This window comes from Nelumbo lutea, chromosome 1 (genome assembly GCF_056320005.1).
Source record: "Nelumbo lutea isolate HS-2025 chromosome 1, American lotus-T2T, whole genome shotgun sequence".
In the NCBI taxonomy this organism is placed as follows: Eukaryota; Viridiplantae; Streptophyta; class Magnoliopsida; order Proteales; family Nelumbonaceae; genus Nelumbo; species Nelumbo lutea.
Window position 1 is genome coordinate 99,052,968 of NC_142684.1, and position 21,435 is coordinate 99,074,402.

General features: G+C 40.5%; 1 protein-coding gene across 4 annotated transcripts in view; it reads left to right on the forward strand.

Annotated features, from left to right (window-relative positions):
• The window catches only part of LOC148876363 (uncharacterized), a 37,930-nt gene that overhangs the window by 10,807 nt on the left and 5,688 nt on the right, over positions 1 to 21,435 (forward strand). For 3 of the 4 annotated variants that reach the window (XM_088966681.1, XM_088966682.1, XM_088966680.1), the window contains exon 2: positions 19,273 to 19,579. In XM_088966681.1, the coding sequence (XP_088822807.1) occupies positions 19,273 to 19,566 (294 nt within the window). In that variant the 3' untranslated portion in view covers positions 19,567 to 19,579. Of the gene's footprint in view, positions 1 to 19,272; positions 19,820 to 21,435 lie in introns of those variants that run through there. The other variant, XM_088966679.1, reaches the window with a different exon arrangement.

Sequence of the window (21,435 nt, forward strand, 5' to 3'; positions counted from 1 at the left end):
TTTGGAGTGGCCACGAGGCAAATGGAATATATTTGCTAGATTTTCCTAAGCAAAGGCAAGGACAACCACTAAAAGTTGCTTTTGGATTCTTCCTCTTTAGAGTCCAGTAGTCGTATTATGTTATGTCATTTTTGGCTAGGTCACTTATCTTTTTCAACTTTGAGTCATTTATTTCCAGAATTGCTTAAAGGAGTTAGTTTGTTAAGTCTGCATTGTGAGTCATGCAAATTTTCAAAGCATTGTAGAAACACTATCCTTTGTGGGGGTCTTATCATTTACCTTCCATGGGTAGCTATCGATATATATATTTTTTTGTTCATCGATGATTTTTTCTAGTACACTTGGATATATCTGATGCACTTGCGTGATGAATTCCCAAAGATTGTGAAACAATTTCCTAAGTTTGTTGTTACTCAATTTGATACTTGTATTAAAATATTCTAGTTAGAGAATGCAAATGAATATTTTGGAAAGAGTCTTGCTTCTTATCTTGATGATTTTGGGGTTATTCACCAAAGTTCTTTTTGTACGCACTCCACAACAAAATGGAGTTATTGAACGGAAAAACTGTCATATTGTTGAAATAGTCAGAAGCATTTTATTTTCCTCATATATTCCTATCATTTTTTTTTTTTTTTGGAGAGGATGTTGTTACTACAAAAACTTATCAATCTATGCCATAGTCTTGGTTTCAAGTCTTCCTTTATCCTACTTTTTCACAACAAAGATCTTTTCCCCCTTCCTCTTTGCGTCTTTGGTTGCACTTGCTATGTCCATATTCTAGTTCTTCAAGACAAATTCAGACCAAAGACCTGCAAATGTATTTTTCTTGGTTGTGATAGAAGAGTTACTATTTGGTTTGATATGGTTAGTGGCACTCGTTTTGTCTCTATGGATGTTACTTTTGCGGAGTCTGTTCTCTTTTATGGTCTTTCTCCTAAGGGGAAGTATTCATTTGAGTTCTTTGATCTCCTTCCTATTCTTATTGAGTCTAGTGGTGAACCTCTTATTGAGTCACTTCATTGTGTCTCCTTTTGTTGAGTCATCTCCTAACTCTTCTCGTCCAGTTCCTCCATAGCTGCCTCCACATCCTCCCTCATTTGTTACTCCATCTGTCCTTTAGAGGTGGTACTGGTGGCAAAGGCTCAAGAATGAATAGGTTGTTTCTACTCCAATAGTTGAGCCTCCTACACTTCTAGTTGCTGAAGAGACAAGTGTTGAGGCCATGCCTTTGCAATCCCCTTTCCCTAACCTTGATATACCCATTTCCATAAGAAAAGGTAAAAAGAAAGTATGTTGCACATTGCATTTCAAAGCACCACTCTTATGGACTGCTCTCCTATCATATTATTCCTTCTTAGCCTTTGTTTCTTCTTGCCTATCCCATACTCTGTATCAAAAGCACTATCAAAAACCAAAACGAAGGGATGCTATGAGAACTGAGATAGAGGCATTGTATTAGAATGACACTTGGGATGTGGTTGATTTGCTTGAAGGGAAGGAGTCCATTGGGTGCAAATGGGTTTACACCATAAAATATCATGCATATGGTTCTATTGAAAGGTTCAAAGCTTGGTTGGTTGCCAAGGGGTATGCACAGGCATATGGGATAGGCTACTTGGAGACATTTGCCCCTGTTGCTGAGATGACTTTTGTGAGAGTTTTATTATCCTTGGCAGCTAATTTTGATTGGTTGCTCTATTAGATTGATGTAAAGAATACTTTTTTGAATGGGGACTTGCATGAAGAAGTGTATATGTCTCTTCCTCCTGGGATATGTGGAAAAGAAATGCAAGGTGAGGTATGTAAATTGAATAAATCACTCTATAGCCTTAAGCAATCCCCTAGATCCTAGTTTGAAAGATTCAGAGCTGCCCTTGTTCACTTTGGATATACATAGACACAGTCAGATCATACTCTCTTTGTGACCTTAAGAAATTCCTTAATGCTGAATTTGAAATAAAAGATTTGGGGGAATTGAGGTATTTCTTGGGGATTGAAGTTTCTAGATCTAAAGATGGCATCTTCATCTTCCAATGTAAGTATGTGCTTGACTTGCTTACTAAAATAGGCAAACTTGGGGTAAAACCACCTACCACATCTGTTGATTTGAACCAAAAGCTCTTAGCTTCTATGGATTGTTACTTGAGGATAGGGAAGTGTTCTAGAGTTTGCCTGGGAAGTTGTATGTATGCATGACTCGCCCTAACATTTCTTATGCTGTTTGTCTCATTAGCTAGTTTATGCATGCCCCTAGAGATGTACATATGGTTGCAGTAGAGAATTCTATGTTACTTGAAGGGTATTCCAAGAAAAGGTACCCTTTTTGTAAGCATGATCACATGGAACTAGAGGCCTATATAGGTGCAGATTGGGTAGGTTGTATTGATGATAGGTGGTCTACATCTAGGTATTTTACTATGATGGATGGAAATCTGGTTTCTTGGAGGAGAAAGAAACAATTAGTGGTTTGCTAGGTCTTCAGATGAAGCAGAATATAGGGCCATGGTCCATGGTGTATTTGAACTATTGTAGTTATGGTCTTTGATGCAAGAGATGGGTGTTGAATATGACAAGCCATTGATGTTGTATTGTGATAATTAGGTGGCCATGGACATAGAACATAATCCTATCCAACATGACCACGAAGCATATTGAGGTGAACACTTCATCAGAGAAAGAGTGGCATCTGGGGAAGTTTGTCTACCCTTCATTGCATTTGAAGAGTAGTTAGTTGATGTTCTTAGCAAGGGAGTTCCTAAGGCTAAATAACACCAGTATGTAAGCAAGCTAGGCATGATTGACATCTATGCTCAACTTGAGGGGGAGTGTAGAGATAGTCAGTCAGATGGACCATAATCTTTTAATGTTTTGTCCATTAGTTTCTTGAGATAATGGGCCTTTAGTCTTTTTTTTTTCTTTATGTTTATTGACAATTGCCCGTTAAAGGCAATCTTGTAATTGGCCTATTAGTTTCTAATTGTGAGTAATAAAAGTGATTAGGGGTTGGAGTAAGATGTACGGTTGACTCTTCTTCTGATCTTCTCTCTTGTTCTCCCTTCCTTTAGCATTGATTCTCCTCTTCTTTTTGCTGTTTTTCTTTGATTAAACAAACAACCTATTGCTGATTGTTTTTCATCTATAACAGCAGTCCAAACTTGTTAGATCTATGGATTTTTCCAAAAATTACCAAAAACAATTTTTTATATGTTATAAATGATTTTCATTACAGGAAAGAACTATTATATAAATCTATCAATGATCTATTAAACTCATTGATCTAAGAATTATTTATGCCAAAAATGATTTATTTTTTTATTTTTTAGAAAGACACCAAAAATTAGAAAATCACTTATTTTATATATTCTAAATGATTTTCATGGTATGAGAACTATAAGATGGACCTATCTATGATCTATCAAACTCATTGATCTAATAACAATTGATGTGTCTTGTGATGGATTTTTGGTAGATTGGAAACTCAAACATTGTTTGATGTATTATTAGTAAGATTTAGTGTTATTGATGTATTTGTGGGATTTGTAAGATTTCCCTAATGTATCTAGGTGTATCCATATCTTTCCATAGTATCTACATTTAACCCCAGTATATTTGTATCCAGAATCTATATCCAATCTTCCCAATATGGTATGTGATACCAATATTTTGTACCTTGTGCAACCCTTTTTGGGTGCATTCCAATATGATACACCATCATCTCATGTACATCCTCTTTTCTTTTTGTTTAATGAAAGTCTCCCTCTATCTCAAAAGAAAAAAAATACTTTGAACCTTGTGCAGCCCTCATACACCACACAATTTTACCTCTTTTTCTTTGAAGGAAGGAAATAGAGGGGCTGAACAATATTTTAGATTAGTTGGTGGAGACCATTTGAACCCAAAAGAGAAGAAAAGATTTTTTCTTTTGAGAAAAGAATTCCCAAATTAGAAATACAAAGTTGCACGAGATTAGTGGGTGGGAAATATTTTCACCATTTGTTTTGCACAAGAGGCATAAATGGGGTGGGGGGGCACCATATACCATATAGATCCAAGGATATCTCAGTGATTTAAAAGGCGTGCCTAGGCGCACGTGCAAGGTACATTTTAGGGTAGGTGCCTTGCCCAGGTCCTAGGCACAGCCCTTTCAAAAGGCGCACGCTTGGTGTGACTAGGTGTATGCCTGATGCGCCTTGCACCTCGGCCCAAATGTGCGCCTTTTGAAAGTTTGACACTTTTTTGCTTGTTTTGAACCTAGCGGTTGGGCCGAGGGCTCCGCCCCTGGACCCCTGTGAGAACCCCCTATTCGGTAATGTTGTTCATTCATTCATCCTACCAAAATATCTTCTTAAAAAGCAATTAAAATTATAAAATCATTATTTTTTGTGTGAGAACTAAGAATTTAGGACCCTAACATGGACTTGTTTGGGCTTGCCTCAAGGGGCATGGTACAAAGGCAGCTTGTAGAATCAAGAATGTAATATGTTTTAGTTTTACATCACATTAGCTACTTTAAGTAATGCAATTGAGGAAAAAAAAGAGATTGTGGGTTTTACATGATTGAGAATGTTTTATATGTTTGATTTTATTTTTAAATTCACATTTGAATATGCTTTACATGTTATGTTTGAGAATTTTAATTTTAGATAATAGGTTTTTTAAAACATTTATTTTAAAATTTAAAGTTTATATTTTTTTTCAATATTATTGTTTAATATTTTTTGATTTATTTTTGCATTTTTGCATTTTTTGATTTTTTGACATTTTTTTTTTATTTTTTAGCATTTTTTATTGTTGTGTGTTGCTTCAAAAAGGCGCACGCCTCGCACCTTGGGCGCAAATTGACCCCTGCGCCTTTTTTGCACCTTGTGCAGTTGCGCTTTTAAAACATTGGGATATGTGGGATCTAATTATAGGAAGGTATAGACATAAGCCTGTTGTTTGGAAAAGAAGAGTTTGGTCAAAAGGAGGGAAGATAACCTTGGTTCAGTCAGCTTTGTCGAACTTGCCAACCTACTTCCTATCCATATTTTCAGCCCTGCTCTTAGTCAATAATACCTTGGAGAAACTCGAGCGATATTTCTTGTGGGAGGATCCTCAGAATGAGAGGATTCGTGTCTTGGGGGAAGTTTTGGAAACAGAAGTATGAAGTAGGTGTGGGAATACGAGACTTGAGATCCTACTAAAAAAATGGTAGTGGAGATATGTGGAAGAATTCTTAAAAGTAAATATGGTAGCCAAGGGTTAGATTGGGAGAGAGCTCCTACTCAAGAATCTCATGGTTTAGGTATTTGGAAGGGAATCATGAAACAGAACGAGTTCTTGCAAATCACAACTTTTAGGTTAGGTAATGGGGAATGTATTAACTTTTGGAAAGATTTTTTGGTGTGGGACTAGGCCGTTGTGTGAATTCTTGATCTTTTAACCTGGCCAACAATAAGGATGCCGCAATCAAGGAAAGCTAAAAATGTTAGAAGACAAGGTAATATGGAACCCAAGGCTGAGGAGTTTGTTTAATTGGGAAGCTAATAGACTTGTTCAAATGTTTGAACTGATCCGCTGGTTTCACCTAATGCTGTTAGGGGTGGCAATTTCTCACCCAACCCACTGAACCCACCCATTTACTTGGCGGGTTGGAAATGGGTTGATCACCCATTGGGTCAATTTAAATGGGTTGGGTTTTGGATAACCATTGGGTTAACCACTAAAGATATAAGTATTAATTCCTTAGCCATTTTTTTTAATTTTCTTCATTTGAGTGAAATGATTTATAATTAATAAATTAATTTTCTATTAATTATTGACTAAAATTAGTTTTGCCTCAAATCAACACACTTCAACAAAATCGACATAAATCCAAATCAACTCGACCCGAGTCCAGACCAGTTCAACTCAGTCTAAATATAAACAGACCTGATCACCTCGGTTTGGTTTGTTCGGGTTGGCCAGCCTAGTTTGAACTTGACCCGATCTAGATCGGGTCGACCCGAAGGCGAAGTGGGGCCAGTCAGACTGGTTCGACCCATGCTTGGTATGATCCAACGCGAAATCTGCCCATCCTGCTTTGGATCATCCGACCCAGCTTGTATTCGTACAACCGACCCAAATTTGGACGATCCAATTTACTCCCCTTGAGTGACCCGCTTTGGTCCCAAACTTGTGCACAACCTAATATGGGCCGGTCCGAGTCAATCTGCCATCGATTGAATTGGTCTGGTTCGGTCCGACTGGACTAATCTAAATCCAAAACGGTTCAACCACTCTTAATGTGATTAGCTCGAAGATAATCCAATTAGATAGTTCAAGTTGGTCTGACCAGTTTGAACCTAAGTGGTTTGGTCAAACTTGAAACCTGAACATAATCAAATGGCTTCGCCACTTGTGTAAAAATAACATGCATGTAATGTGATTTGAACCTTCACCACTTATGTAAATAAAACTACTATTACCTCCAAGCTATGACCAACTTATTTGTCAAGTGGGAGTTAGTTTTTTGTTTTAACTACATAAATATAAGATTAATGGATTTGGGCGGGTTGGATTGGGTCAAGGCAGGTTTGGGTTGAACCCAACCCATTTAATTTTATATAATTAGGTCATTAATGGGTTGGCGGGTTAGATGGGTTGGGTTAAAGCTCAACCCAAACCAAACCCACCCAACCCACCCAATTGCCACCGCTAAGTGCTGTATGCAAAGGATTGTTGACTATGGAAAATAGCCAAATTAGGGAGGTTCTTGATTAAGTCATATATGAGCCTTTTACCTTGCCTAGAGCTGGGGCTATGGCTTGGAGTTAGATATGGAAGGTAAAAGTACCTTCCAAGGTGGTTTTCGTTGTAGTTTGTATGGATTGCTAAGTTGGGTTTGTTTGGTGTACAACATCTTACCTCTACAAGAATAAAGTCGGGAGGAAAAGCAAGTGCAAGATGATAAAGATTTCAGGCAAGGGGTGGGGGCATGCATTATCAGGTTGAGGTTGCGATGTTCAAGGGTCAATTCTGAGAAGTTAAAAGATTGTTTAAGTTTGAAAGCTTTAGAGGTACAGGGTGTGGATCGTAGTTCCAAGGTAAGGAGTTAAGAGTAGACCTGTTCATGGGCCGGGTAGGTCGATGGCCCGGCCCAGCTCGGCCCGCACCCCGATCGGGCTTGGTCATGTAATTAGGCCCGCGGGCCTGACCTCTGGCCTAACACAGTAAGCCCGACTGTGTTACGGGCCGGGCTCGAGATTTATCAAAAAAGCCCGGCCTGGCCCGACTCAACATTATATATTTTATAAAATACATAATATGTATTTTATATATTATATATAAATAATATAATATTTATTGAAATATATAAATATATATTTATAATTTAATATATACATTTTTTTAATTTTTTCTTTATAATTTCTCTCTCACTCTCTCTCTCTCTTTATTCAGCCGCTTCAGCAGTAGTAACAACATGGGCTAAATTTCAGGCTCGAGCCCAGGCTCGGGCTTTGGGCTTTTTATGAGGGCCGGGATCGGGCCCAAGTTGTAGGCCCGATGGTCGGGCCAGGCTCGGTCTCGGGCCTTAGAAAAATCTGTTAATACAGAGTGAAAGCCCGGCCCGGCCCGGCCCATGAACATGTCTAGTTAAGAGGAAGCTAAGAAGGGAGGAGATCCATGTGAAGGGTTTCAAGAAGAAAAGTCCAGAGGGGTAAGTAGAGAAGCTGGAGGAGAATCACGGGGTGAGATGGGATCTGGATGGTAAAGCTTGGTGAACAACTTGGTGCAGGGAGTGAGGGATGGGGAAAAGAAAATGAAAAGGGGGGCAAAGACAGGGTCGATTTGGTTGAAAATTCTATTTTAGAGGATGAGGGTAAAGGTAATGTTGATGATGGTAGTTTGGAAGAAGGAGGTTTAAAGGTAGGAGCTGAAGGAGTAGGAAAGGAAACAGGGGTAGGAAAAGGAAATTTGATATTGCCTATTGCAAAAACTTGTGAGGCGAAGAAAATACGAAACTTTTCCCTAGGTCGAGTATAAGGAAATTGAAGATGAAGGTGGGGAAGAAGTTAAGGAAGATGATGATTGGGTGATTTTAGATGAAACCATGAAATTGGATGTGCAATAGATTTGGAGATAGTGGTGAACAAAGAGGTGGAAGTCAGTAAAATTTTGGGCTCAGTGCTAGATAATGGTCTCATGAAGGACTTTTTTTCTAGCTTTTAGAGGCCTAAGACAAGGTGATCCCCTATCACGATTCCTTTTCACCCTTATAACAGATGTGTTTAGTAGATTAATCTCAAAATTTGACAAAGATGGAGTGTTTAGGGGTTGGAGAATAGGTAATTCCCAGTCACTCACCTCCAATTTGCTGAAGACATTATAATTTTTGGTGAAGGGGGATGATTTAAGGAATGTGTGGAATCTAAAAGAGGTTATCTATTTGAACTGGAACAAGAGTTGTGTGGAAGTCATCTATTTAGAAGATCGGGCTATAAGGGACATTGCAAAGTGCTTAGATTGCCCTACCTCTTCTTGGCTTTTGTCCTATTCAGGTCTCCCTCTAGGGGCAAACTCCAAGGAAAGTTGATTCTGAAATCTGGTTCTAGAAAAGTTTGAAAATGGCAATATGGAAAAAGAATTGCATTTCCTTGGGTGGTAGAGTTACTCTGATTAAGGCCACACTATCTACCCTACCAATTTACTTCCTTTCTGTCTTTAGAATCCCCTCAAGGGAATCTAAGAGGTCAGAGAAGTTAATGAGGAACATTCTTTGGGAACTTGGGGAAGTCAAAAAGGATCACGTAGTCAATTGGGAGATTGTATGTAGGACTAAAGAGCAGGGAGGCCTGGGTTTAGGGAGTATAGCCAAGAAGATTATGGCTCTTCTAGGAAAATGGCTGTGGCCATTGGAGAGAAAGAGGCTGTGGCATGAGCTAATTGGTAGTATTCATGGCTATTTGGAAAATGGCTAGGATGCTGGTATATCACAATAGGCTACTTTGGCTTCATTGTAGAAGGCAATCTTTAGTCTCCTTCCTCAATTCCTACAGTTTATCAGGTATGATGTTTGCTCTGGGAATCTAGTAAGTTTTGGGAAGATCTTTGGGTGGGCAATTCAGCTCTTAAGGATTTATTCCCTTTTCTTTATTCCATCTCCTTTCACAAAAAAAGAACCGGTTGCCAGTTGTCTTTCTTCACCTTTAACCCCTTTATCTCGTAATTGGGATCTTAGCCTCCGTAGAGGTTTAAGGGATTTTGAATTAACCAGTGTTGCATATCTCCTTTCTCTTCTTGGTAACATCTGCCTAAACCCTTTGTCACCGGATAAAAGAATTTGGTCTCCATCCCCAAAAGGTTCCTTCTCTGTTGCTTCTTTTTTTAATTCACTTTGTCTTTCCTCTTCCTGATGCAGGAGTTGAAGAGGCAAAATTGGAATTTTAGGAAATTTTATGTATTTCTGTATTTTTGGACATTTGGGGTATTTTTGTTAGTTTGCAATTTTTTTGTGGGGTCCAATAATAGGGTTTAAATTGTCTAGTTATAGTTTGTTTATGTTTAAAATTTCAGAGTCATTGCATTAGTAGGATTAGAGTTATTGAGTCTTCTTTGAATTGAAATAGGATATGACAGCTTAGTTTGAGTCCTACTAGGATTATTGAGTCTAACAATTTGACTTCTAAGACTATTATGAGTCTAAGTGTTTGACTTCTAGGATTATTATGAGTTTAGAGTCTATAAATATGTATGGACGTTTTACACAAAGGCAATGAAGCTTATTGAGTTTTTCTTTAGCTTATGCTAACTATGGTGAGTGATTCCCATGTCCTAGAGTGATTCTAGGCACCCTGTGAGTGATTCAGGTATTCTCTCTTCTTTCTCTCCCTATTTTCTCTCTTATTCCTTCAAGAAGCCATTACAGCGACTGACAACCATAAAACTCTGATCAATAAGACCATTCAACATTCTCTAAGGACTAAAACTGAGCTGGTCCTACATCAGTTTGTATCAAAGCTAATGGTTTATTCACTATGTTCTCACCAAGTTACCGATTCTATAGGCCTAGGGTATCTTCTACACAATCTTACAGGTCTAGAATCAATAATAATTGGGCTTTTGAACCATATGAAGGCTCTCTGGTTGACTTATTTGAGAAGATGGTGGAAGAAAACAAATCTAATATTGTTGGCTATGGGAGCAAGGTTTTCAAACATGTTAGAAGAGAAAGGGTAATACCAGATTTCAAAGGAGATGATGATCTGCAAGCATTCTTTGATTGGGTTGCTGGACTAGAAGAATATTTTGATTGGCATGATATGTTTGACAAACAAAGGATTAGATTTGCATGCATGAAGCTGACGGGTCATGCTAAAGTATGGTGGAGAACTCTTGAGCAACGACTAGAAAAAAGAGGTGATTATCCAATTAATACATGGGCAGAGATGAAGAGGTGTTTGCAAAAAAGTACATCCCAATAGATTTCCATGATGATTTATATATGGAGCTAACTAATTTCAAGCAAAAGAAGAAGCAATAGGTTACAACAAAGAACTTGAAGTCAAGGGGAAGAAGGTACAAAGTTAAAAAGAAAGTAGATGATTCCTTGCATATTGATGCCTATCCTAAAGTTGAAGTTAGGGATGAAGCTAAAGAAGAATTTCGAGCTATAGAAGTTGTAGATATTAAAAATCAAGAGGGTGCAGGCCAAGAGAAAATAGAAATTACTGGAGTTTCCGACACCCATGATCAGCTTGAGGTTAATGATCAAGAAGAAATAGAAGCGGAGCAAGTTAAATAAATTCAGGTGCAAGATACAAATCTGCTGATTGTAGTAGATCCTAGTATGGAAGTAAGTGACATTACCTTTCAAGTTCAACTAGAACCAATTCAAGAATTACAACCTAACATAGCACAAGTTCCCCCAACATCAACAATGGAAGGAGTCCTAGAGTTTGTTGAAGAACCAAGGATAGCAGAACACATAGAGATGATTCCTAAGCTAGAGGTTGAAGGAAAAGCTCCAAATGTTGTAGTTGAGAGTTTGGATAAGTGAGGGGAAGATTCATCACCATAGCTGGTTGATGAATTAAGTGTTCAAGAAACTAATGTTATTGATGATTTAACAAAGATGGTTATGGAAGGCAGTGTTTCAGAAATACGTTCCTTTTCTAGTTCTGTGCATGCCCTTTACTCTACAGTCCAAGCATGTAGCTGTGGGAAGTCCTACTCTAGGATGAGTTTTTTTGAACTGGGGGAGAATGATACAGGAGCTGAAGAGGGAAAATTGGAATTTTATGAAATTTATGTATTTCTGTATTTTTGGACAGTAGGGGTATTTTTGTCATTTTGCATTTTTTGTGTGTGTGGGGGGGGTCCAATAATAGGGTTTAAATTGTCTAGTTATAGTTTGTTTATGTTTAAAATTTTAGAGTCATTGCATAAGTAGGATTAGAGTTATTGAGTCTTTGAATTGAAATAGGATATGACAACTTAGTTTGAGTCCTACTAGGATTATTGATCTAATAGTTTGACTCCTAGGATTATTATGAGTTTAGAGTCTATAAGTATGTATGGACGTTTTACACAAAGGCAATGAAGTTTATTGAGTTTTTCTTCAGCTTATGCTAACTATGGTGAGTGATTCCCATGTCCTAGAGTGATTCTAGGCACCCTGTGAGTGATTCCCGGTATTTTCTCTCTTCTTTCTCTCCTTATTTTTTCTCTTATTCCTTCAAGAAGCCATTACAGCCATTGACAGCCATAAAACCCTGATCAATAAGACCATTCAACATTCTCTAATGACCAAAACTGAGCTGATCTTACATCACTTCCCCTCTGGATTTCCCAGTTCAGGAAGTTTGGACTAGGCCTGTTCCCCCTAAGGTTTTAGTGTTTTGCTGAGAGGTTTTTCATGGGAAAGCCAACACTTTGGACTTATTGCAAAAGAAAAGGCCTCACTTATGCATTTCCCCCTTTTGGTGTTTTCTTCACAAATCTAATAGCAAGGATTATTCTCACTTTTTTTTATCCTGCTCTTTTGCTGCAACAATTTGGACTTGGATTTTTGCTCTTTTTGAGTGTAGGTGGAGTTTTCCAACAGAAGTAGCTCTATTTTTTGAGTCCTCAGCTTTTGCTTGGCCTACAAAAAGAGGAAAGTTGATGTGGAAGTGATTGGAGCAGCTTCACTTTGGACTCTCTGGGAGGAAAGGAACAACAGAATCTTTCAAGGGAAGGAAAGAAGTGTTATGGGCCTGGGAATAGGATCTCGTCACGGGTCGGTCCATGGGGAAAACCTCCTGTTTTCCCTTGTTCCTCCCCTTTCTTGCAGAACCTATCTTGGCGTCCTAAAGGGTGATTTGTCCAAGAGATCACCTAACTCTCCTTTCACTCTTCCTTGACTGAAATTCGATGCCTTTATTCAATGATCTCAGCCCCTTAAATAGGGGATTACAAGAGGTAAGAGTCCTGTTTGTAGGAAGACTCCTTGTTAAACTATACTGCTTACAGATAAGATAGATAAGACTCCTAGATAAGACTCCCTACTCAATAAAGATAAAACTCCCTAAGATAGATCAGACTCTACTAATCCTTATTAAGATAAGAAAACTGATGAGATAAGATAAGGATAAGATAGGATGAGCTAGACAATCCGATGAGGGCACCATGTCACTGTTGCTGCCGGCGGCGGTACTTCTTCCCAACGAATGCGTCCATAACATTACTCCCCTCCTGGACTACGAGTTTGTCCTCAAGCTTGAGATCTGGATGTGTCCCGGAGTTCAGTCAAGGGAATCTAGGTGGCTTTGGTTGATGGTAAGTGGTCCCATTCCACCAGGACCTCGAGAACTCCCTGATTGATTCTGGATTGAACAAAAGCCCGAGGTTGGGGGACGAGTTTGCCGTCTTTTAGGGGTGGTAGGGGGGGTACTTGGTCCGGAGGAGTACCTGTAAACGGCTTGAGCAAGGAAATGTGGAAAATATCATGGATTTTGCTGTGCTCTGGCAGTTCGAGCTGATATGCAACTGTGCCGATCCGCCGTAAAACCTTGAAGGGTCCATAAAATTTAGGTGCTAATTTGGGGGCCGCCTTGTGTCTCAAGGAGCGTTGTCGATAGGGCTGGATCTTCAACCATACAAACTGTCCTGGTTGAAGGGTTAGTTCTCGATGATGCTGGACATAGGCGTGCTTCATGCATAATTGCGCTTGTTGTAAGCGGAGGGAAACTTCAGCTAGGAGGGCATTGCGCTCTTGTAGGGAACGATCAATCTCATCCAATCGAGTCGAACCAGGCTCATAGGATAACAGGCAAGGAGGGTTTTGGCCATAGACGACTCGGAAGGGTGTCATGCCGAGGGAAGAATGATAGGCCGTGTTATAACAATATTCGGCCCAGGGGAGCCAATCAACCCACCTACGTGGTTGGTCTCCAACAAAACAGCGGAGATACATCTCGATCGTACGGTTCACTACCTCTGTTTGGCTGTGTGTCTGAGGATGGTAAGCAGAGGAAAAAGCTAAGGTCGTACCATGCAAACGAAACAGTTCCTTCCAGAAGGCACTAGTAAAAACTGGGTCCTTGTCGCTGATGATGGATTCTGTTAGCCCATGTAAACGGAAAATATGCGTAAAGAAAACGTGGGCAACTGAAACAACACTGTATGGGTGTGACAGAGGAATGAAATGGGCATACTTAGAAAAGCGATCCACCACCACGAATAGAACCGATTTTCCGCCCACCTTGGGTAGGCCCTCAATGAAATCCATGGAGATATCAACCCAGATTTGTGTTGGAATTGAGAGGGGCTGAAGAAGGCCAGCCGGGTGTAGGTTTTCCCATTTGTGTTGTTGGCACGTGGAGCAGTTATGGATGAAGTCTCAAATAGAAGTTTTCATACATGGCCAGTGGAAATCAGCTTGGACGCGATGCAGTGTCTTCTGAATGCCTTCATGGGTGGAGTTATGTATACTGGAGATGACAGAGGGAATTAAGGAAAAATAGGCTAGAAGGTATATACGTCCTTTGTATAATACCAGCCCGTCGTGAACGGATCAGCTTGGGTTGGTTGTCCTGGACTGTATTTTCTGAACAAGGTCCGTCCACTTTGGTGATTGTGGCAGCGTGTTCCTGATGTCTTCCAACAGGGTGACTCGGGGGTGTGAAATCGCACAAAGGAGCATAGTATCTTCGTTGCGTCTAGACAAGGCATCAGCGGCACGATTTAAGGATCCCGCCTTATTGTCTACCCGGAAATCAAAACCAAGTAGTTTGCTAACCCAATGTTGTTGAGGCGAAGTGGTAAGCCGCTGCTCCAACAAATACTTGAGGCTGTAGTGATCAGTCTTGACGACGAAGGACCTTCCCCACAAGTATGGCCTCCAGTGTTGCACTGCCCTAGCTAACCCAATCAGTTCACGCTCGTAGGCGGGTAATTTTAGATGTCGGTCAGCCAGTTTGCGGCTAAAGAAGGCAATCGGGTGTCCTAGCTGCTGCAATACGGCTCCAATACCTATACCTGATGCATCGCATTCGACCGTGAATTTGAGGTCAAAATTTGGCAACTGCAGAACTGGTGTGGAGTTGAGGGCATCCCTTAAACTTGCAAAGGTTGCATCAGCTGCGTCGTCCGAATGGAAGACATTTTTCTTTAACATATTGGTTAATGGGGCAGCCAAGAGTTTGTAATTTTGTACAAACTTGCGGTAGTATCCTGTCAGACCTAGGAATCCGCGGAGAGCCTTGGTGGATTGAGGTTTGGGCCATTCCTTGATTGCTTGAATTTTGGACCCATCCACTGTGACACCTTGCCCACTGATTATATGTCCTAAGTAAAGAACCCGACGCTCCCCAAAATAGCATTTGGACCGCTTAAGGAAGAGCTTGTGTTGTCGCAGGAGTTCAAAAACAGTCCGTAGATGATGCACGTGTTCTATCCATGATTTACTGTAGACTAAGATGTCGTCAAAGAACACTAAGACAAATCTGCGAAGGTGGGACTGAAATACCTCGTTTATCAGAGACTGGAATGTGGATGGGGCGTTGGTGAGACCGAACGGCATAACTAGAAATTCAAAGTGACCATGGTGCGTCCTGAAGGCAGTTTTCTCTACATCCTCGGAAGCCATCCGGACCTGAAAATATCCCGACCGTAGGTCTAATTTCGAGAAGTACTGGGCTCCGTGGAGTTCATCCAACAGTTCGTCCACAATGGGGATATGGAATTTATCCTTGACGGTCCGGTTATTGAGCTCTCTGTAGTCCACACAGAATCTCCAAGTACCATCTCGCTTTGGTACCAACAGAAGCAGTGAGGAGAAGGGGGAGCGGTTAAGACGGATGATTCCTTGTTTCATCATGTCCGTACACTGTTTCTCTATCTCGTCCTTCTGCAGATGTGGGTAGCGATAAGTCCGGACGACAACGGGTTCTGAACCCGTCACCAGAGGGATCCGATGATCGCAGGCTCGGGAGGGTGGAAGTCCCTTGGGTTCTTGGAATATATCTGAGAAATCGGTGAGGACTCTTTCCATATCCGCTGTGTTTATTGATTAGCCCTGAAGTGTATGCACCTACGTTTTTTTTGCCTTTACTCTGGTTCCCTGCCACGTAACTTGTTTTCCATTCAAGCGGAATGTCATTGTTAGAGCGTTGAAATCCCATAGGATTGGGCCTAGGGTGATCAACCATTTAACTCCCAGAACTTTATCAAATTCATCTAAGGATAGCACGAATAAATCAGCAGAGAAGGATTCGGATTCAACCTGTATTTGGATGTTCTTATAGATTCCGAGACTGTGAACCCTCTCTCCGTTTGCTACGACTACCTACAGTTGTGGTCTGATTTTCGTAGGTAATTCTAACTGGAGGGCAGCTTGCTCACTTACAAAATTGTGCGTGCTTCCCGAATCCACGAGGATACGTACTGGTTTCCCTGCCACCTGCGCCTGCAATTGCATAGATTGAGAGGTCTTTATCCCGGTAATCGCGTGGAGGGAGATCTCGGGTTCTAACGCTACGGGTTCATCCTTGTCTTCCTCTTGTTCGTCCACCAGAAGGCAGAATAGCCTCTTGCACCTATGCCCCGCCGAGTATAGATCATCGTAGTTTAAGCATTGCCCCCTTGCCCGGCGATCTGCCATCTCGGCTCTAGACAAACGTTTAATGGGTGGTGCCGTCATGCTGCTTCCCATGCTTGATGCCGTCTTGGGAACGTTACCTGTATGAAGTTTCTGTTCCCTGTTGGTTGCCGAAGAAGGGGCCACCCCGGATGATTTCGAGGGCGTCAACGATGACGGCGGTCGACCCACACTAAAGGTCCTGTGGCTAAGCTGTAGCTTGAGTTCGAAGGCACGAGCTAGGTTCATGGCTGTGACCAGGTTGGGAGGGTGTTGCATCTCCACATCCACCCGTAGGGGTTCTGCTAACCCTGCGGTGAACATGTCTACCTGCTGATCCGGTCGTACCGAGGCTGCTCTGGCAAGGAGGGTCTGAAATTGACACTGGTATTTGACCACGATTCCTGTCTGCTTGAGGTTGATCAATTCCTCTAGCGGGTTGCTCGTCAATGGGGGCCCAAACCTGATGAGGCAGTAGGATTTGAATTGAGCCCCAACTGAGCCCTGGTTCTTCCTGTTCCAGTCAGTAGAACCAGAGCTGCGCCTCCTTCGTCTTCGTTAGATGGCAAGCGGCCAGGCTGACCTTATCTCTGTCTTCCGTGCGCTGATTGCGAAAGAACTGTTCACAACGGTATAGCCATCCCAACGGATCTCTGGTGCCATTGTAAGACAGGAACTCCAGCCTGCTGTACTTGGGAACAACGGCGGCCGCCGGGGCGACGGTCTGCTGTAACGACTCCGTCCAATCTGGTCGGCGGCTGTTGGTGGTTGCCGTCCCTTCGTGACTCTTCTCCTTGTTAGAGAAATACGACTCCAGCAATCGTCACAGCTCCCGGACATCGTCCTTGACTTCACGTACCTCCACGTTGTTCTCCACGAGCCTGTGCTTCAGTTCGTGGACCTTGGACGACAGCTGCTCCAGATCGCCCATGACGTTTGGCTCTGATACCAGAATGTTATGGGCCCGGGAGTAGGATCTCGTCACGGGTCGGTCCACAGGGAAAACCTCCTGTTTTCCCTTGTTCCTCCCCTTTCTTGCAGAACCTATCTTGGCGTTCTAAAGGGTGATTTGTCCAAGAGATCACCTAACTCTCCTTTCACTCTTCCTTGACTGAAATTCGATGCCTTTATTCAATGATCTCAGCCCCTTAAATAGGGGATTACAAGAGGTAAGAGTCCTCTTTGTAGGAAGACTCCTTGTTAAACTATACTGCTTACAGATAAGATAAATAAGACTCCTAGATAAGACTCCCTACTCAATAAAGATAAAACTCCCTAAGATAGATCAGACTCTACTAATCCTTATTAAGATAAGAAAACTGATGAGATAAGATAAGGATAAGATAGGATGAGCTAGACAATCCGATGAGGGCACCACGTCACTGCTGCTGCCGGCGGTGGTACTTCTTCCCAACGAATTCGTCCATAACAAGAAGCCTCTCAGAAAGTCAAGGGCTGCATTCTGACAAGGGTAATACAATGGTTGAAAACAACAGTTTTGTTTCATTCTTTCTCCTTTGCTGACTTTCGGAAAATTGAGCTGCAGTGGCTATGAGTTCTTCGTGTAAGGAAGGTTTATTTACAGATTGGGTCCCCCCCTCCCCATGAAGGTTTTGTTAAATTGAACTTCGGTGGAAGTAGCCAAGGTAACCCTGGCCCTTTAGGTATAGGTGGGGTGTTGAGAGATAAAGACAGCAATCTTTTAGCCTTGTTCTCAGGCCCAGCGGTTCAGGAGATTCGACTAGAGCAGAATTATTAGCTGCACTTCAGGGAATTCAGCTTGCAAATCAAATTGGAATAGAGAGGCTACAAATTGAAGGTAATTCTCAAATAGTTGTGGGGTGGCTAAGGGACCCAGAATGAGTAGTTTGGTGTTTCACGGACATCCTCAAGAGAGTGTTTTGGCTAACAGGGAATATGACTCAAAATCCAGTGGGTATGATGGTTGGAAAATTCTTTGGCTGATTCTCTTGCAAAACAAGGAGTTAATAGAGAGCATCTGTTTTGGGTTGCTTTGTAACATACTTTCTTGCCTTCTCCTCGATACTGATAGGCTGTATTTTGGGTTACTTCTACTGCTATATCTTTTGATTACTGTTTGTTGAGGTGCAACTCGTGCTTCTCTTGCAAGGAAGACATTCAAGGAATTAGAAGAGAAGTACTGTGGAAATTCAAATTATAAAGAAGCAAAAGAAAATTTTGTTTTGGTGGATGGAAAGGGAAGGCCAACGAATGACCAATAGGAGTTGCGAAATTCTAATGAGGTTGTAGAAGGTGTTGAAGGAGTTGGAGAGCAGTTGGCGGCCTAAACATTTGAGAAGAATGTGGTTCTTGAATTAGAAAGGTATGGATAAGTCTAAAGACTCAAATGAAAGAGAACAATTGCCTGGTGTAATAAGAAGGTTTAAGAATAAATGCACCATTAAACATTGAAGATGGGTCTCCTCGGGGTGGGTCCTAATAAGAAGATAAAGAAAACAAAGAGGCACAGTTTTTTCTCATGCTATTGGAGAAATAGAGTAAATGTTTAGTTTGCAGGGTTGTTTTGGGTTGAGATATTGTAGGGAATGTAAAGATGTGAAGTTTTCTATTTTTGAGTTCATGTTGATTAGGCGGGTCATTTCTGTGAATTATTGGGACAATTTGTTTCTTTTTGGGTGGATAAGAATTGCTCAAAGGGTCTCTTTTTGTTGTGAACTGTTGGCTATGTTGCTTTCTTATCTTGACTTTGGGATGGTCATGGTTTAAGTTTAGAGGGAAGTTTCCGGCCTTGGAATTGTTTCTACTGTTTTGTTGGTGATATCCATCTTGTAATTTCTCTCTCTTCTTTCTTTCTTAATAAAATTTATTTTTTATTTACTACCAAAAAAATGTATTGATTGGTAGTCAGGGGTGTGCAATTGGTAAATACATGTCACTTGTGTGGAAACCTTATGGAATCAACTGAACACCTTTTGCTTCATTGCAACTTACAACATGTGGATACACTTTTAAAATTTCACTCTTCAATAGCTAGGGGCCAATTCTGGGGGATCTTCAATGCTTGCTCTCCTCTTGGAGATTTTTATATCCATGTTAGTTTGTGTGTGTGTGTGCGTGCGCTTGTGTGGATTAAGTGTGTAATATGCATATGTTGCTCTGCTTTTTTACTGACACACTCTGGACTTGATCTATGCTATGGTGTTTTGCAGAGACTTTGGAACTTCTCAACTGGGAAATTCTTGAAGACATACACTGGTCATGTTAATTCAAAATTTTGCATATCTTCGACTTTTTCTGTAACAAATGGAAAGTATATTGTCAGCGGTTCAGAGGATAACCATGTTTACCTGTGGGAGCTTCAAACCAGAAAAATAGCACAGGTATTGGAAGGTCATACAGATACTGTTATATCTGTCACATGCCACCCATCTGAGAATATGATTGCATCTGGTGCACTTGGGAATGACAAGACAGTGAAGATCTGGACTCAGGAGATGGACTGATTTTGCTTTTCTGGTAATGTGGTTGCTGTTATGAAGATTGGACTCATTGAAAATTTATTAATCTTTCAATTATTGCAGTACTACCCATATTGTAATACTCTAGATCATGATTCACGGCCAGATCTTTGTTATTCAAATGGAAAGTTGATACTATTTGTGTTTATCCTAACCAACATGGGTAATACAGATATCCACTTGCATATTTGCTAAGCTTGTATGGTATTGTTTCTTGTTGGATGTGTTCTTTCTAAAATGAAGTGTATTGCCATGCTAGTCCATTTTACTATACAAATTTAGTGCAGTTTTGTAGTCTGTTCCGTTCTATTAGCATAATTTGTGTCAAGAGAGCTTATTATTGGGAATCCTCAAGGCTGCGTTTGGTAATTAGTGTAAAAAGTGATTTTAAATTAACCAACTTATTTCATTTTTGTATCAAACTTTGCTCTTATTTTGAACGCAAAACTGGTTGAAGAAACTTTCATTTTCAGTACAAAAATGCATTCTTACTAACAACCTGCAAAACCAAATTGAAGTGCAAATTCACTTTGGTTCTGCACTTGCATTCTTTCAAAATGCAGCCCTACTGTAATAGCTTTATGTCTGAGGTCATTGCTGGAAGACAATTTGGTATTATGATGGTTTTTCTTTCTATTTTTAGGGAAATTATCTAAAACCTCCTTTTCACTTTATTGACAATGCCTAAACTCCCAAGTCATTCTAGATACCTCCAAGGAATTCCCTGTCAAAGGTTCCAGTAAATCATCATTATCATCCAACTCTTATCCCAACTTTTTGGTGTTGGCTTACATGAATCCTATTTTGCCATTCTGTTTTGTTTAATGCTATATCCATCATTCCATTGTTATATATTTAGTTATTAAATAATTTCGTACTACTATCCATGTCCTTTTTGGTCTACTACCCCTTCTAACCCCTTCAACTTGCAACAAACAAATCACTTATTATGGGTTTTGTCAAAAGTCTTCAATACATGTCACCAAACCATCTTGGTATATGAATACCAAAAAAAAAGCATTTTAGTATATTTTCTCTCATTTTGTCACCTATTGGAGCTATTCCTAAATTATTTCCAATGACTTCATTTCTGACCCTATCATTTCTAGTTTTTCCATTTAATCATCTCAGCATGCACTAAATACCAAAAAAAAAAAAAAAAAAACTCAGCATGAACATTTCTGCCTGTAGAGAACACTGATGTGGACCCCACTGTGTTCGTATGGCAGCATAGAACATTTTTTTTTGTTAGTTATGTCAGTGTTAGTTGGTAGTTATTTCAGTTTGTTGTTACAGCTTGTTATTTCAGCTTTTTATTAGTTTATTTGCCATGTAAGCAATAAGGGCAATTCAACCCTTTTACAATTAGTCAACATATATAAATATTAAGAGTGGGTCGATAGATCATTATGATTGACCCTCTCTCTCTTTTTTCTAAAACCCTTCGTGTGCTTCTTCTTTTCCTTGTTTTTGGAAGACCTAGGCCGGCTGTTACCAGTTGTTTAGGTGCTGTTGTTCTATTACAGTAGCTTCAAAAGTTTTTTATTGCTAATTCTTGACCAAGAATGGAGTTCAAGAATCAGGGGGAAGGTGTTTTGGGGACTAGCAATTTTGGTAACATGTTTGAGAATGCCTTTCAGATTACAACCGTGAAGTTTGATGGATCCAATTACTTAGAATGGGCCCAATCGGCCATGATGGCCATTGGGGGTAGAGGAAAACTTAGCTACCTGTTGGGAGATGTGAAAGAACCATCTAAGGAGGACCAAATGTATACCAAATGGGTTCAGGAGAACTATTTGGTTATGACATGGCTGTGCAATTCTATGCAACCACATATCAGCCGGAACTATT